Source organism: Arachis ipaensis, chromosome B02, assembly GCF_000816755.2.
Source record: "Arachis ipaensis cultivar K30076 chromosome B02, Araip1.1, whole genome shotgun sequence".
Classification (NCBI taxonomy): domain Eukaryota; kingdom Viridiplantae; phylum Streptophyta; class Magnoliopsida; order Fabales; family Fabaceae; genus Arachis; species Arachis ipaensis.
The window spans coordinates 1,698,677-1,714,760 of record NC_029786.2 but is presented as its reverse complement, the minus strand read 5'-3'; the positions used below and the strand labels follow the sequence as shown (position 1 = coordinate 1,714,760).

General features: G+C 32.9%; 2 protein-coding genes across 4 annotated transcripts; one reads left to right on the top strand and one right to left on the bottom strand.

The window, feature by feature from the left end:
* Positions 1,455-4,571, bottom strand: LOC107622283 (pentatricopeptide repeat-containing protein At5g18950). Of its 2 annotated transcripts, none has more exons than XM_016324158.2 (2): positions 4,222-4,571; positions 1,455-3,584 (listed from the first exon to the last, which is right to left on the bottom strand). In XM_016324158.2, exon 2 carries the CDS (start codon positions 3,438-3,440, stop codon positions 1,635-1,637), a length of 1,806 nt encoding a protein of 601 aa, XP_016179644.1. In that variant the 5' UTR covers positions 3,441-3,584; positions 4,222-4,571; the 3' UTR covers positions 1,455-1,634. The 2 variants fall into 2 exon arrangements, with proteins under 2 accessions (XP_016179644.1, XP_016179638.1); XM_016324152.2 differs by having other exon boundaries at positions 1,455-3,561.
* Positions 4,685-11,755, top strand: LOC107622314 (CAAX prenyl protease 1 homolog). 2 transcript variants are annotated; one of them, XM_016324174.2, is made up of 16 exons: positions 4,685-4,825; positions 4,991-5,259; positions 6,336-6,505; positions 7,521-7,668; positions 7,777-7,861; positions 7,950-8,045; positions 8,676-8,741; positions 8,894-8,992; positions 9,128-9,241; positions 9,342-9,452; positions 9,651-9,713; positions 10,411-10,503; positions 10,628-10,741; positions 10,991-11,062; positions 11,172-11,237; positions 11,448-11,749. In XM_016324174.2, exons 3-16 carry the CDS (start codon positions 6,475-6,477, stop codon positions 11,562-11,564), a joined length of 1,275 nt encoding a protein of 424 aa, XP_016179660.1. In that variant the 5' UTR covers positions 4,685-4,825; positions 4,991-5,259; positions 6,336-6,474; the 3' UTR covers positions 11,565-11,749. The 2 variants fall into 2 exon arrangements, with proteins under 2 accessions (XP_016179660.1, XP_016179667.1); XM_016324181.2 differs by lacking the exon at positions 6,336-6,505 and having other exon boundaries at positions 11,448-11,755.

Below are 16,084 nucleotides of genomic sequence, written 5' to 3'. Positions count from 1 at the left end.
AATTTCACAGTACAATTTGGATCAATTAAAAATTCAAAGGTTAAATTAAATCGAAAATCAAATTTTAGAGTTCATTTTAAGTATTAACTCCATTACTTTTAGTGTTATTTCTTGTGACCTACCCCACTTTGTCCCACATTCTTCAATATTTTCAGTTATTTTATTTTAATTGTTTTTTACTTGTGTTTTTGATATTTTATATTCGTTGTGTGTTTATTATTTCACTATCTCATATTCTCATTACATATATTTTTGTACCCATGGTATACTAAATCCAATAATTCAATGAGAATTATATTTTATTCTATAATAATAAAATACCAATAAGACAATACAACAACAAAATTTTATCCCACTAAACAGAATCGACTAAATAAAATACCAATTATACAATAAATATAAAAGAAATTTAGTCACCGAAACATTTTTATTTTTTCCCCCTCCTATCTAATGCATTCTTGAAAAAGCACTAGACTTTAGTGGCCTACACTATATGACATAATGCATGAGATTTTACCACTGAACCACTTGCACCTCAAAAAACATACCTTAGTGATTAGTGAGCAACTTAATCAAATTACATGAATAAATTATATTAAAAAAATTTCATAGTTGATCAGCAGTAAAATTAGTGGCAAAGAGCACCAAATGGAGCTCACTTTGTCTAGTGATTTAAAGATAAGATAAACTGATAGTGATTAAAAAATAAAAAAGTTAAACAAGAGTGTGTAAGACTAAGTAATCTTATTATTTAAGAAATAAAAAACAACCAACACAAGACAAATAATAATTTTTTTTTTTAAGAAATGCCTTTTCGAACTCTCATGGTGCATTATGCTGTCTAAATCCATGGGGGCAACCCATTAATGGCGACTATTTTTAATTACATTTTGTAAATTTGTCATGATTCATAAGAATACTATATTCACTAGTTTATTAGAGTTAACTCTCATTTTTATTTTCTTAAATGTATACCTTCACGGAAACTTAGTAGTATAAGTAGAACAATTAAAAAAAATGAAATAATTGAATTAATTATTCATTCATAAATTGAACCTTGTTTCTAAATTACAACTACGTAATCAATCTTAACCTTCTTTGTACTCATTCTGAAACTTATTGCATATCCTAAGCCTAACCAGAAAAGAAAAGATAATCGACGTGTTACTACCAAAATCATAGTTTGTCTCACGTATTTAAACAAAAAATAATTTTTCAGAAAAAAAAATGCTTAGGTCCCACGTAACATTATCCATTTCGGACATCATGCAATTTTTTTCCTAGAATAAATAGGATGTATGCTTGCTATAATCACTAGCATTTTACCATTGAATGTTCACAGGAAGCTTAGAAGTTAGAAGTCTCACGACCATTTATGAAGTGATTCACAATCCTAATTGTGCAATATGCGATTTCGTTTAATGATAATAACATGTAAGCTAACTCAACTCAAATCGATAGTAATAATTTTCGTTTGCTTCATTTAGAGGTATTTATTTCACTGGACAAGAAGAACACATGGAAACAATGGAAAGTGTCAACAGGATTATAGTCTCAAAAGCTTACAAGAGATACTCAATTTCTTCATTCTATTGGAAAAAGATGTTACAAAGTCAGATATACACAACATCAACTTATCTTTTATTTCCTAATATCTTCTCCAAACATAAACTAGTAAAGCAATCATTTTTCCAGTTAAATATCGTCACTAAAAAATGAATTGTGCTATGTTCAAGTGTATATCCCAATCTAAATATTGAATTTAAGACAATCAAAACATCATCTAACCTTTTCTCTTGTGATAGAGTGCAAATCAGGATCTCTAAAGTCTTCCACACTGGTTTTAGCTCCCATCTCACCATTCTTCGCAGCCATTTCATTCCCTCTGCAGAATTGCCTTCTTTACATAACCCCTTAATAATATGGTCATGTGTAATAGAGGGTGGTATCAAGTGCCTATCACGCATATCATTCCATAACCTTATTGCCTCCTGCGTTTCTCCAAATCTACAAAGTCCTTTTATAAGAGGAGTAAAAGTGAAAGCCGATGGCTGTAAACCCTGTGTCTGAAGTTCATTAAACAGTTTTGTTGCCTTAACAAGATGCCCCTCATTGCAAAGTCCATTAATCAAAGAATTGTAAGTGATCAAATCACGAACCACACCCCTTTGAGGCATTTTTTGAAACAAGACCCATGCTTTATGTGCCTCACCATGTGAACACAAACCCGAAATCATTGTGGTGTAGTTAAATGTGTTTCCTACATAACCTCTAGAACGCATATCTTTAAAGAGCTTCTTTGCTTCAACAAGTTCACCAGCCTTACAATACCCATGTAACATTACATTATAGGTATACTCATTAGGAAGTAACCCTTTTTGAATCATCTCAAACCACAACTTCCTTGCGACACCAAGCTGTCCCTTCTTGCAGAGGCCTTCGATCACTGTTGTGTACATGACTCTATCGGGGAAATACCCTCTATCCTTGATATCATTGAAAACCCGCAATCCCTCAGAATTGTTCTCTTTCAAGAGCCCATTGATGACTTCTTGGTAAGTAAAGATATCTGGATTACCCTTCTTGGCAATCATGATATGAAGGATCTCAGATACCCTATCATACTCTCCATTCTTACAGAACCCTCTAATAAGTGTGTTAAAAACAGTATTGTCAGGACTCAAGCCATTCCCTAGAACCTGCCTAAGAAGTTCATATCCCTTCGAAACCTTGCCTTCAACACATAACGCCTTTACCAGATATCCAACAGTCTCAACATCAATGTTAGCCGCAACACCAGATTCCAACATACGCCCATACAATGTCCAAACCAGATCAGTCCTCCCAATCTTCAAACAACCCAATAGAGATTTCTTCCAAGTTTCCACTGACGGACAAAATCCAACCTTTTGCAATTTATCAAACACATGGAGTGCATCTTCAACCATTCCACCACTGCTAAGGCACCTTATGTAACCCTCCAATGAATGAGGCCCAGGGTTAAAATCGGGGCAATCAAGCAAGGCCTTTGCAGCTTTAGATGCCCCAGCATCCACAAGTTGATCAAAGAGGGCGCTGCACGAAGATTGGTCCGGTGAGAAGCCACAAGTAGAGCAAAGCCAGTGAAAGAATCGAAGGGAGAAGAACGCATTGTTCTGGTGGGTCAGGTAATGTAGGAAGAAAGAAGGCTCTTTGAAATTGAAAGATGGGTATTGGGAAAGAAGGGTAGTCTCCCAACGCGGTGTTGTCCGAGTGACTCTGCAAATTTCGATGACGAAATCAACAAAGTTACGGTCTTTGGCATTTGAGTTGATGTTGCCAGCATGATCCCCATCTTTGGTCTCCAATGTGAGGCTTCGGAATTGGGTTTGACAGGTTTGGGGAGCGCTATGGTGGAGGGGTATAATAAGAGAATGTGAACGTGTTATTGCCCTGATCATTGTGATGGGTTTTTGTATATGGAAGAAGCTAAAACATCATCACCGAATAATGATCTTATATTTTCTCCACCTTCAATGAAATAGAAGCATGGGAAGTGTGATAGCATCAAGGCTCCTATTCCTGCAACAGCGGAATGATTTATACTGTCATACAAACTTTAGAAAGCCGTGATAATGGTTAAATATTTAATCATTTCCTATCTTAGTTTTACAGGTAGGTTTCTCCAACAATCTAAGTAACCACACAATACACAATTTGATCAAAACATAGTTTTTGATTGCGGATTGCATATGTAATAAATTATAAAATCTAATTAATTTAAACAATTTTCTACTCATAAGGCATGCAATTAATTCAGCAAATTCAGTATCAAATTCACCAAATAAACATAACCAAGCATCAATAAAGCATCAAAACAGATCAAGCATATCAATATCCGATAAAGCATCAATCACATAACTTTAGTCGCAACTCACAACGCCAGCATCAAAAGTCAAAACAGATCAATATACAATAACTAGAAAAAAAATCCAATTGACAACAACTACTGCCAATTACAGATTAATATACAATAAAGCATAAATCACATAACCTTAGTCACAACTCACAACACTAGCATCAAAACAGATCAATATATAATAAATAGTCAAAAATCCAATTGACAGAAATTACCAATTACAGATTAAGATACAATTCAAGAAAATTAATATACAATAAAGCACACCTAGAAGAGAAAGCAAACAGATTGATATACAATAACCAAAAATAAATAAAGCTCACCTCTGCAACCTAGCTCAGCTTGGACAATGGAAGAGAAACAAGAGCACCAGAGACAGAGGAGGCACGGCACGGAGACGCAGAGAAGGCGAGCCACGGCTGAGCAGGACGGCAGCTTCAACACAGACAGAGGAGGCAAGGTCTGCCGGCAAGGAGACAAGGCAGCGACTGGCGGCGAGCATCGAGCAGATACGAGCGGCGACTGGCGGCGGGGAGATGAGGCACAGCTGCCGGCAAGATGCGCGGAGACGCCGCTGCTGTGCGTGTCTGTATGCAACAGGGATAGTTAGAGCGCAGAGACTGAGAGATGATTGGGAATTTTAGAATTAGGGACTAGGGTTCTCTTTTCCTATTCTAATAAACAAAACGGTGTCGTTTTTGTGTTTCAGACATCTCATTTTCTAATAATGAATATGAAATATCTGCTGATGTGACATTTTCTAACTATAGACACCTACTAGACCACCACCACGCACCGCAACGTGATGGTGGACGAAGAAGGTGAATTCGCCGGCACAATTTGCTCCATTTGCTACGAAGATCTCAAACCAGTTTCCGAAGATCTTCAGTCTATCTCCATTTGCGGCCACGTCTTCCACGAGCTATGGTAAACAAAATTAAAATTAAAAACAAAAGAAAAAGAAAATGTGAAAATTCCCGCTACAAACCCGCTTTTCGGTTTTCGCTATTCAATTGAAGAAAAACCTAACTAAAGTTGCGTCTTTTTAACTCGATAATTTCTTGTGCGTGTTTGTGTTTGGAAATTCTGCAGCTTGCAGCAATGGTTCGGGTACTGTTCGAGAGTGAAGAAGCACACTTGCCCCGTTTGCAAGCAGAATTGCAGGGTCAGCGATGCTTGCAGGCTTTACTTCCAATCGGTGGGAGATGTGGTCGAATCTGTTATGCATCGGAAGCCATTTGATTCTGAAGAAGATTCCGGAGTTTTGAGAAAGGAAGTGAATAGGTTGGAGGTCAGGGTCTCGGGGCTTAGTTCATAGTTGGAGAAGAAGGGGAAGGAAATTGAGCAGCTCACCAAAGGAGGTATTTTATTTTATTTGAGCCCTAATTCAAATTTGCAATTTTCTTTCCATCTTTCTGGGACATCAAGTTTGTTCTTCTAAAGTTGTTGCAATGCTAGCTTAGTAATTACCAGTTTGTTATTATAGGTAGTTACTACTACAAATAGAGCTGTTTAGCACAGACTTTGGAATATTAACTATTGCCTTTGTTATAGGGGGATCCTCAATATTTTCCCCTAGTTGTTTTATGAGCTGAAAAATCTGCTACTGAAATGTTTAGAAATGGAAATCAAAACTTAAGGGGACTTGAATCCCTTATCTGTATTTGACATGAAAACTTTTAATAGTTTGACAAGGTTAATACTTAAATCGTTTTATGTACATTGCTTGGATCAATTGAAAGCATGTATGGAAGTTTGGTTAAACTCCAAAAATCATAATTTGAACTTAAGTCAAAAGAAAAAAGTTTATCCAACATCATGCATTGAATTCATCCTCCAATGATGATTTAAAGCTAATGCTAATTAGACATAAATAATACAAGAAATACACAGATAAAAACAAATATTTTTATCAACTGTGTTGTAAATTTGAACAAATATTTTCATATACATAGTTAGAAATCAAATCTCTTATCAAATGCTTAAAGGATATCATCTAAACTATAAACCCTCTAGATTTTGTTGGTAACAAAAAAAACATGATTGAGTGATAATAAAAAGTTTTATATACTTACAATCTATTAAAAATAAATTTCTTATTTTCTCATGACTTAGTGAAAAGAATTTAATAATTTTTCAAATAAACATCCTTGTGGCAAATTTCATGAATAAATTAAAAGTTTCACAATTTACATTTTTTTTTCTGTTTGCATATAAACCGCTTTTAAATCCTACAATTTATGTATTATCTTATAACTTGCTGAAATCTCCAGCGGATTATATAGAAATAAAACAGGATCGAAATGTAATCTTTTTTCAGAAAGATTATAAACGAATAATATCTGATTCCATTTAATTTATTTATGTAGTTACCATATATATATATCTTAACTCTTAAGTAAAACTGATGAAACACAAAAATATCTTCACCAAACAGATTTGGCGTGTTGACCCAAGAAAACACAATTGGGTCAACCCAACTCCCATTATATATATAGGCACATTGGAAAACTAGTATCAGCTGAAAACAAGAAAGATCTTCCCTTTGCTCCTTTTCTTCTTCAGATACTTCAGCCATGGCGTTCCCTTATATGGAAGCTGTTGTTGGTGAGCTCCTTCTTCTGCTTCCCTCCTCTTCTTCTTCTCTCTGTGCAATGGCACTGTCGTAATTTTCCATGTCCTTTCTTACAAGCTAGGAATCGTTTTCAATGAGCTGCTGTTAGCTGTGTTGATAATTTGTTTCATTTATTTCATGATATGAGAAGGTTTCCATTTGTGATGAGTTTTCATGTGAATGACTTGTGGGAAGCTTAGGTTTATCTTCAACTTTTCTGGGATCTGAATTCAGGGTTTATCATCAAAATTTATGGGTTTTTTTTTTGTTTTTAATTCCTCCCGATTAGGTGAAAATTATTATTTTTTTCTTTCACCTTATGAGGATTATGAATCCTTCAATTTTCATAGGACCTTGGAGCTAGGTGCATTTCTAGGAAAATTTGAGTTAGAAGTGTTGAGTTTTATGGATAATTGATATGAAAAAAGAAGGTAAAACCTTGTGATCGATATAGTCATGATTCTTTATGTTCATATCTTTGTGGGAGTTAAATAGTGCATAGTACTTATAACTTCTAGCTAGAGTGAACTGAATTGGTCAAAAGCGTCCTTGCAAAGTAATCAAACTCAAAGTTGACATAAACACGAATCAAACTCAATTTATGGACCTGAACTGGTAAATGAGAGTTTGATAACATTGTGGCCTTTTTTCAATATTATTTTTCTGATGAGAACATCGTTGCCTTGTATTGCATTTCTACTCGTTTGAGTGTTTCTTATAAATTAGCTGGCTTTGGTTGTAAGATGAACTCCTTAAGCATCTTAAACCAAAATAGAACATGTTAATTATACACTTGTGACAATCTGCAGCATTTTCGGGCTGTAGCTTTGAATAAATTAAGAAATATCAATTAGAAAACGAAAAATTTGTTGGCAATGTCATATCAAGTGTTGATTCTGTATGGATTTACCCCAAATCATCCAATGTTGTGTATGACTGTGGTAATATTACATGTCAGAAACATATAGGATATACCTGATTTATGTTTTTCATCTAATAAATTTTCAGGGTTTATGATCTTTATGTACTTCTTTGAAACTTACTTGGATATACGACAATATAAGGCACTCAAACTTCCTACTCTTCCAAAGACTTTAGAAGGCGTAATCAGCCAAGATAAATTTTTGAAATCCAGGGCCTACAGTCTTGATAAAAGGTTTGTTATTTTGTTTATTTGATATTCATATGTCTTCCTGAAGTTTGCTTCTATAGTTTATGTCTTGTTAATGTTCTTATACATGGGAGGTTTATTTATTTTTTTCAGATACTTCCTTTTTGTTCAGAAGTTTGTAAAAGTAGTGATGGACTCCACAATCTTGTACTTTTGGGTGTTACCCTGGTTTTGGAAGGTAAAAGTTCAATTCAGTGTTTTTTGTGAAACCCAACATAGCAACTATATCATGAGTCTTGACCAATTAATCCTATTCTTGATTGCAGAAATCAGAACATTTGATGACATTCGTAGGTCTGAATGCAGAAAATGAAATATTGCATACCCTTGGTTTTTTAGCTGGTGTCATGCTCTGGTCACAGGTATGTACAAAATGTTGCAAGACCTTTGATAAAAATAAGCTTTATTGATATCAATATTTACATCGTATATTCCATTCCAGTTTAAGTTTCTTTGGTCCATCTTGCAAAATTATGGAAAATAAAGAGAGATGTGAACCATAAGAATTGAGTTGTTGGGATGAGATACGGCAGTGTGTTGAGTGTTACTTGCGATAGAAAACTGCCACTCAATATTCAATGCAAATCTACTTGTATTGCACTGTTGTATTTAAATGAATGTTCGGCAACCAAAACCAAAAAGCAAAAAACCTCAATGTTGCAAAGATGAGTATTATTTTTAAGAGTGGTCACAAAAGACAAGAGAAGACCAGGAATAACACCAGTAGAAGCCTTAGTAAGGAGTAGAACAAAATGAGAAGCTGTTCAATAATTAGAGGTAGAGGGAAGCAAGGAAAAATTACTGATGACAATTAAGATTGACTAAGGTTGAATGGCTTCTTTGCAAACACGATTCACAAGAGGACTCAATGTTATTGTTCGATCCGTGTATTGAGCCCTTAGTCGGAGAAGGCCTTGTCACTTTTGTTGTAGTGTTCAATTCACATCTTATCTGTGAATGAATGACCTAAGCTTTACTACCTGTTTTTGCAGATAACTGATTTGCCTTTCTCTCTGTACCTAACTTTTGTGATTGAGGCCCGTCATGGTTTCAACAAGGTTCATGCTCTTCCTTTGATCCTCTTGTATTCTTTATTTTTTTTAAATTATTTCTGTTTAATGTCTTATTTTGCTAAATGATAATATTGTCTAGCTTCTATACATTTCATCTTCATAATGGTTCATGTTGTTACCTTTTTCATCTATTACAGCAAACAATATGGTTGTTCTTTAGGGACATGATCAAAGGAATGTTGATAGCCATTGTAATTGGTCCACCTATTGTGGCTGCAGTTATTGTAATGGTGCAGGTAAGATCCTGAGCGCTGTTGAAACAACTATCACATGTAAACTTTTCGTTGCAATATTTACTGTCATACTGTATATGTTATCACTGTTATTGTAATTTTAGAGTGCTTATATTCTTTCTTCTATGATTTTTGCAGAAAGGAAGTCCTTACCTTGCTATCTATCTATGGGGATTCATTCTTGTTCTTTCTCTTGTGATGATGACAATTTATCCAGTCCTGATAGCTCCACTTTTCAACAAATTCACCCCAGTTAGTATTTCAAAACATTAAATAATCTTTTAAGAACAGTTTTTGAATGTGCAATATTTTTTTTTAATCACCACTCCCTTCATGTTTTGCTGGGGTCCAGCTTCCCGAAGGTACACTCAGGGAGAAAATTGAGAAACTTGCTGCCTCCCTCAAGTTTCCATTAAAGAAGTTGTTTGTTGTTGATGGATCAACAAGGTCAAGCCACAGCAATGTAAGGATTGAAGTCCTTGAAATCTACTACTCCATTTCCATTTCCTTTTCCTTTTTATTTATTTATTTATTTACATGAGGATGGAACCACCACAGCTCAATAGTGGCATAGGCTACAGGATGTGTATTCTTTTTTTTCTCATTTTTGTTGTGATTCTATTATTAAATTTTCCTCAATATATGATTACAAATATTGCAGGCCTATATGTATGGATTCTTCAAGAACAAGCGGATTGTCTTATATGACACATTGATTCAGCAGGTTTTAGATTACTGTAAATTATTTTCATGTTTGTGATTGTTACAGTTTCTTCTGTGTACCTGTGAGGCTTTATGTAATTATTTCTTTGAAAACCCTTCTTGCATTATTTCAAGCAGTGACTTGTTTAATAAATCTAGAATCCTTCTATGCATACGGTTGTCTTCTACTTATTGACTTGGTTTGGGAAAGTTAGTCTAGTTTAAGCTTGCATATTGAAGATTATAGTACTAATTTTTATTGCTTGAGAACTACTATATTTAAAAACTGAAGAACCATATGACATGACATTGTCATTGGGGGACCAAAATGCAGATTTACTTATCATATGATATAGTAGGAAATTACAGTTCTTTTCCTTGTATTTGGCTACCATATCGAGGGCCTCTTATCCCTCATCCTCCCCTCCAAAAAAAAAAAATTCTTTCTATGCATCTTAATGAAACTCTTTTATTTTAAAAAATAATGTGCTGTTTCCTTTTCTTGTCGCGTTTGGGGGGCAAATGTGAAAGAATTGTGGAGGCCAACTCATAGTGACAAAAGCCATATAAACTAACAAATGTTTGCAAACATTTGGGGAATATATTATTGATATACAAATGTTTGCAAACATTTGGGGAATATATTATTGATATCATATCCTTAGTTGTATAGTAGTTGGTCATGGTTGATGTTCACATTATCAAATGTTATTTTACAGTACAAAAATGATGATGAAGTTGTAGCTGTTATTGCCCATGAACTGGGGCATTGGAAGCTTAACCACACTGTGTACGGGTTTGTTCTATTCCAGGTCTGTGTAGTAGCATTCTTTTTCTCATACAACATACTTTCTTGTCCCATCACATTGCTTTGAGCTATTCATTGTTGAGTTGGGTGACTATTTTGCCTGATATATACTCTTCTGATTGGTACAGGTTCTTACACTATTGCAATTTGGCGGATATACTCTTGTGAGGAACTCAAGCGATCTGTTTCGAAGTTTTGGATTTGATACACAGCCAGTCCTCATTGGACTAATCATATTTCAGGTATTTTTCGAAATCATGGTTGAGTTGAAAAGTAGTATAGCTAGTTTCTGTCTGTCCATTAAAACCGCAGAAAAGACGAAGCATGTTGTAAAGAAGCATTATAAAAGATGGTCACATTAGTACATTTTTTCCGGTTAGTTTACAAGAGCTCGTTCACTCGAACCTCCTTGTTGACATTTCTTTACTGTAATGTTTCAAATTTACTTAGAATGCCTTTGACATTTTTTTTTTACCTGGCTTTATCGGCAGCATACTGTAATCCCCATCCAGCACCTTGTGAGCTTTGGTCTGAATCTCGTGAGCCGATCATTTGAATTCCAGGTTACTCCCTTTCCTTATTCAGCCATGTGTTACAGTGGTGATGTTCTTGTTTTCTGTTTTCCTGTTTAAATCTCTCTCTTCTACTTATGTGTATCATCATCCAATGCAGGCTGATGCTTTCGCCAAGAAGCTTGGATACGCAGCTGAACTACGGGACGCCCTTGTGAAACTACAGGTAATTCTATCTATTTGATGTTCTAGTTTCATATAATTGTATGTTTATGAATTTCGGCGATACATCTGATTCATGATATACCTAACATTTTATTCTTTGCTTGAAATTATGCAAAATTAATCAGTACATGGGTTTTGTTCCTGGTAAAAGATGGAGTAATCTTGAATCTTTACTGCTGCATCTGACTGAATTTCTAATTGTGACTTTCAGGAGGAGAATCTATCAGCTATGAACACAGATCCATGGTACTCTGCATATCACTACTCTCATCCCCCTCTTGTTGAACGGTTGGCTGCAATCGACAAATCAGATAAGAAGGAAAAATAGGGAAAAACAAACTATAGACGAAGAGATTCAAAGCTTCATTGTACTCTAACTTGCTATGAATGAGTGCTACAATTTGTTTGTTTAGTAGCAAGGCTTTGAATCAGATAAGTTTGTTTGTTTAATAACTAAAAAGGATTATTTGATATCCATTGTTCTGAATTTTGAGTAGTCTATAAGATTCTCTACTTTTCAGTTTCTGATGAAATTATTTAATGAAAGTAGATTACCTTTACATTTCATTTTTAAATCTCAATTGATTGATTGAATATTCTAGCTCCTTTAAGTGGATGATAGTAAAGCATTGACAAAAAAGAAACCTTATCTTAAACCTCAAGTCTTCACTAGACAACATAGGAACTTCAAAAATATGCATTATTAGCTACTTTAATCCTTATGTTTGACATATAATGCTCAAACTAAAGCTTAATGTGTTATAAAGAATTCATAAGAGAAATTTCAATGGCAAGCAAGGGATAAAGTGATGCTCCTTTCTCATTCAAAGCAATGGTTTGAAGTTCACCTATATGATCCCTTATGTGTCCTTAATTGGCTTCCAACATCCTAAAGAAATTGATTGGATGGAATAACTAAATCATAAAATTGGTCATTTTTTTTTCACGCTTCATTTTCTGGAATGTTTTTTTTTTTTTATACCAAAAATATAAGACTTGAACCCGTAACTTCTTAATTGAGTATGGGGAGATTATGCCATTTGAACTATAACTCATTGGCTCTGGAATTTGCTTTTTGAAAACACCAGACATCTGTTTCATATCTTTTATGACCTGCCCTACTTAGATGCTATCTATATCTGCCTTTAATTGGTAGCATCCCATTACTTTTACTGTTATTTCTTGTGACCTACCCCACTTTGTTCCACACTCTTCAATATTTTCAGTTGTTTTATTTTAATCGTTTTTTACTCGTATTTTTGATATTTTATATTCGCTATGTGTTTATTATTTCATTATCTCATATTCTCATTACATATATTTTTGTACCCATGGTGTACTAAATCCAATAATTACATGAGACCCCACTTTGTTCCACACTCTTCAATATTTTCAGTTGTTTTATTTTAATCGTTTTTTACTCGTATTTTTGATATTTTATATTCGCTATGTGTTTATTATTTCATTATCTCATATTCTCATTACATATATTTTTGTACCCATGGTATACTAAATCCAATAATTCAATGAGAATTATATTTTATTCTATAATAATAAAATACCAATAATATAATACAACAACAAAACCTTATTCTATTAGGTAGAATCGGCTAAATAAAATACCAATTATACAATAAATATAAAAGAAATTTAGTCACCGAAACATTTGTATTTTTTTCCCCTCCTATATAATGCCTTCTTGAAAAAGCACTAGACTTTAGTGGCCTACATTATATGATATAATAATGCATGAAATTTTTGCACTGAACCACTTGCACCTTAAAAAAAATACCTTATTGACTAGTGAGTAACTTGATCAAATTACATGAATAAATTGTATTAAAAGAATTTCATAGTTGATCAGCAGTAATTAATGCCGTAGAGCTCCAAATGGAGCTCACTTTGTTTAGTGATTTAAAGATAAGATAAAGTGATTAAAAAATAAAAAAAAAAGTTAAACATGAGTGTAAGACTAAGTAATCCTATTCTTTAAGAAAATAAAAAATAACCACCACAAGACAAATAATATTTTTTTTAAGAAATGCCTTTTCGAACTTTCATGGTGCATTATGCTGTCTAAATCCATGGGGGCAACCCATTAATGGCGACTATTTTTAATTACATTTTGTAAATTTGTCACGATTCACTAGAATACTATATTCACTAGTTTATTAGAGATAACTCTCATTTTTATTTCTTAAATGTATACCTTCACGGAAACTTAGTAGTATAAGTAGAACAATAAAAAAAATGAAATAATTGAATTAATTATTCATTCATAAATTGAACCTTGTTTCTAAATTACAACTACATAATCAATCTTAACCTTCTTGGTACTCATTCTGAAACTTATTGCATATCCAAGCCTAACCAGAAAAAAAAAAAAATTGAAGTGTTACTACCAAAATTATAGTTTGTGTCTCACGTATTTAAACAAAACATAATTTTTCAGAAAAAAAAAAAAAGTTTAGGTCCCACGTAACATTATCCATTTCGTACATTATGCAATTTTTTCATGTCTGTTCACTTAATAGTGATGGAATAGTGAAACGAGGATTTTAAAATCATTCATTAATCATTGCAACCTAGTACAGAAAACGAAACAAACAAATCAGTTAAGCTTAGAAAATTATTATTCTTGGTATAATCAAAATGAGTTGTGTGTATAGTAAGATATGAGTCCTTAATCTTAGGTATATTGCTCTCTATTATAAGGTTAAAACGTGAATATCTTTCGAGGATATTAAAAATAATAAAATTTAATTAAAAAGGTAGAATTATAAATTTTCTATTAAGTCACTTTGGACAATTATTATGCAACATTGAAGGATAGGAAAATGTTTTATATGTTAAAACTTTACCTAACAATTAATAAAGATAACGTTATCCATTCATTTACGTTTATCCTCAAGATGAGTTAATACTCAATTTGGTCCCTGAACTTACCCGCGAGTCTCAATTTAGTCCCTGAGGTTTCAATTGCTTCTATTTAGTCCCCAAAGTTTATAAACGTGCCTCATATTAGTCCCTGAGACGATTTTTAGTATAAAAACGTTAATGGAGCGCTGTTATAGACTATCAAATGTCATGTTAAAACTTGTAAAATGATGTAGTTTTGGTTTTGGTATTTAAATAGCTCAAAAACGGTATCATATCACTTATTTTGTTAGGTAAAATTTTAATAAACACCATTTACGATGTTGTTTTTGGGTTATTTGAGTGCCAAAACTAAAACGACATCATTTTACAAGGTTTAGTGTGGCATCCGACTGTTCACGACAGTGTTCCGGTAACGTTTGTACGTTGAAAATTGTTTCAAGGACTAATATGAGTTATGTTCACAAAGTTTGAGGACTAAATAAAGGCAATTGAAACTTTAGGGACTAAATTGTGGCTTGCATGCAAGTTCAGGGACCAAATTGAGTATTATCTCCCTCAAGATATTTTTAATTTTTTTTGTCTATATTATTGATATCCTTAAGCTAATAACATCATTTTAGTAAATCAGTTAAATTGGCTATGATTTAAGTTAGCCGTAACTAGCTGTAACATTTTTTTAGTAAATTAGTTAACTAGATATAAAAAAAAATCCATTCTAACTTTAAAGAATGCGTCTTTTTTGATGAATAAATGGAGATACTATCTTATTTATTTTTGACAATGTTATTTTGATATTTGGTCTCAACCTCGAATGATCCATATAAACGAATTATTTGAGAATTTATTTCATTTTTTTTAGGGCTATCTTTCAAATGTACTGCTAAACTTTTCAGTGGTACGGAATCAAATGTTAGAAAATTTATTTCTAATAGAAATTGTTATGAAAAAACTTGATACAATAGTCTCAATTATTCTCTTAATTTATTTTTTTTTACTAAAGATAGGAGATTCGATCCCGCAACCTCTTAATTGAGTATGAGGAGACTATGTCATTTGAGCTATTATTCATCGGCAATTATTCTTTTAGTTAGATCTTTACCTAAAGCGAAATTTTATAATTTAACTAATTTGCTAAAATAATGTTACAGCTAGTTACAACTAACTTAAATCATAACCAATCTAACTGATTTGCTAAAATGATGTTATTAGCTTAAAGGTATCAACATATATACATAATTATAATATGAAAATTAACTAGAAATAATTTCTTCTATAATTATTTATGTTTTCTTTTCTTAAATCTTAAGCAGCATGCGTGACATTATATAACCTCATTTTATAAAGAGAGTAGTTTAAATATAAAGGTTGATATGGAGGAAGTGGCATGTGAATCTTGACTTTTGTTCATGTGTTTATGGAAACAAAAATATCTTGTCAGAAATAAAGCTAACTCAGTTTCAGTTTCGTTTGAAGAGCCTTCTCCAAATCTGATTCCTTATTACTCCTTTGATTGTTGCGGATATTAAGGATGTACTATTGTCCTCTCACCTACAAAGTATTCAAATTATTTTGATATTGGGGGTGGAAATAGGGTTTTTTAGAATTATGGATGATAAATATGAAATTTTTTTATTTAAAATGTAGAAATTAAATTTTTTGATTTTTTTGGGAATAAAAATCAGACCATCTAATTTATTAAGAATAAAAATCGGATTATCTGATTTATGAATTTTTTTTAAAAGTCACAACAAACAAATTGGACTCTCCAATTTGATATTAACAAAATTTTAAAAATTAACTTACAAAGTAATCTGGACCTACTGATTACTGATTTTCATATCAAAATAAAAACCTATGCACCACCAACAGAATTGAATTTATCTTCCATAATAAAAATTTTTAGCCTACAAAGTACTTTCCTTACCTTTGTTAATTTTTAATTTTTCATTGAACTATACAAAATAAGGA

What these genes read in the sequence shown, in the direction of transcription:
- LOC107622314 (XM_016324174.2), top strand. Translation starts at nt 6,475, where the DNA reads ATGGCGTTCCCTTATATGGAAGCTGTTGTTG. An exon ending in CCCGTCATGGTTTCAACAAG is followed by an intron (nt 8,742 to 8,893) that starts GTTCATGCTCTT and finishes CATCTATTACAG; the next exon opens with CAAACAATATGGTTGTTCTT. An exon ending in TTGGACTAATCATATTTCAG is followed by an intron (nt 10,742 to 10,990) that starts GTATTTTTCGAA and finishes CTTTATCGGCAG; the next exon opens with CATACTGTAATCCCCATCCA.
- LOC107622283 (XM_016324158.2), bottom strand. Translation starts at nt 3,440, where the DNA reads ATGATCAGGGCAATAACACGTTCACATTCTCTTATTATACCCCTCCAC.